General features: G+C 64.6%; 1 protein-coding gene across 1 annotated transcript in view; it reads right to left on the bottom strand.

The window, feature by feature from the left end:
* Positions 1-480, bottom strand: part of R3HDM2 (R3H domain containing 2) — a gene marked incomplete at its 5' end in the record, with an annotated part of 7314 nt that overhangs the window by 344 nt on the left and 6490 nt on the right. Inside the window, one exon of the mRNA XM_010132540.1 lies at positions 11-151. Coding sequence (XP_010130842.1) covers positions 11-151 — 141 coding nt within the window. The remainder of the gene's footprint in view (positions 1-10; positions 152-480) is intronic.

The raw sequence follows: 480 nt of genomic DNA, 5'->3' as shown, positions 1-480 counted from the left end.
TCCTCCCCGCCTCCATCTCCGCGGCGCCCCTGAGTCTCTTTGAGCCACTGGATTTTGGCACCGGCCATGGCGAGTTGGGTGAAGAGCTTGTCGGCCTCTGTCCGCGTGATGCCCTCGGGCAGGTCTGTCACCTCCAGCACTCGGCCCAGCACTGCAGCGGAGAGACAGCACGTGTCAGCGGCAGCAGATTCTCGCACGGCCACAGCACGGGGAAGGCTGATGCGTGGGCTCCTCACCAGCTCTGGGGCTGGAGCCGTCACCTCTACTTTGACCACAGACCCAGCTAAGCTGCCGCCACACAAGGGATGTATTTTTGAAGCCCTCAAACCACCCCTGCTGCCGCTGTTCTGCCCCCTCCTAACCCTTCCTGCTGCCCACACGCTGCTTCCCACACCGCCTGCCTCAGGAGGAGACAGGGGCTGCCCCCCCTCTGCCCACGGCTCCACCAGCACCCAGGGCTTTCTTTTGCTGGGCTTGGGC

Source organism: Buceros rhinoceros, unplaced genomic scaffold (genome assembly GCF_000710305.1).
Source record: "Buceros rhinoceros silvestris isolate BGI_N320 unplaced genomic scaffold, ASM71030v1 scaffold21933, whole genome shotgun sequence".
Taxonomy (NCBI): Eukaryota; Metazoa; Chordata; class Aves; order Bucerotiformes; family Bucerotidae; genus Buceros; species Buceros rhinoceros.
Note: the sequence above shows the minus strand (reverse complement) of the source record. Positions and strands in the feature narration are given on the sequence as shown.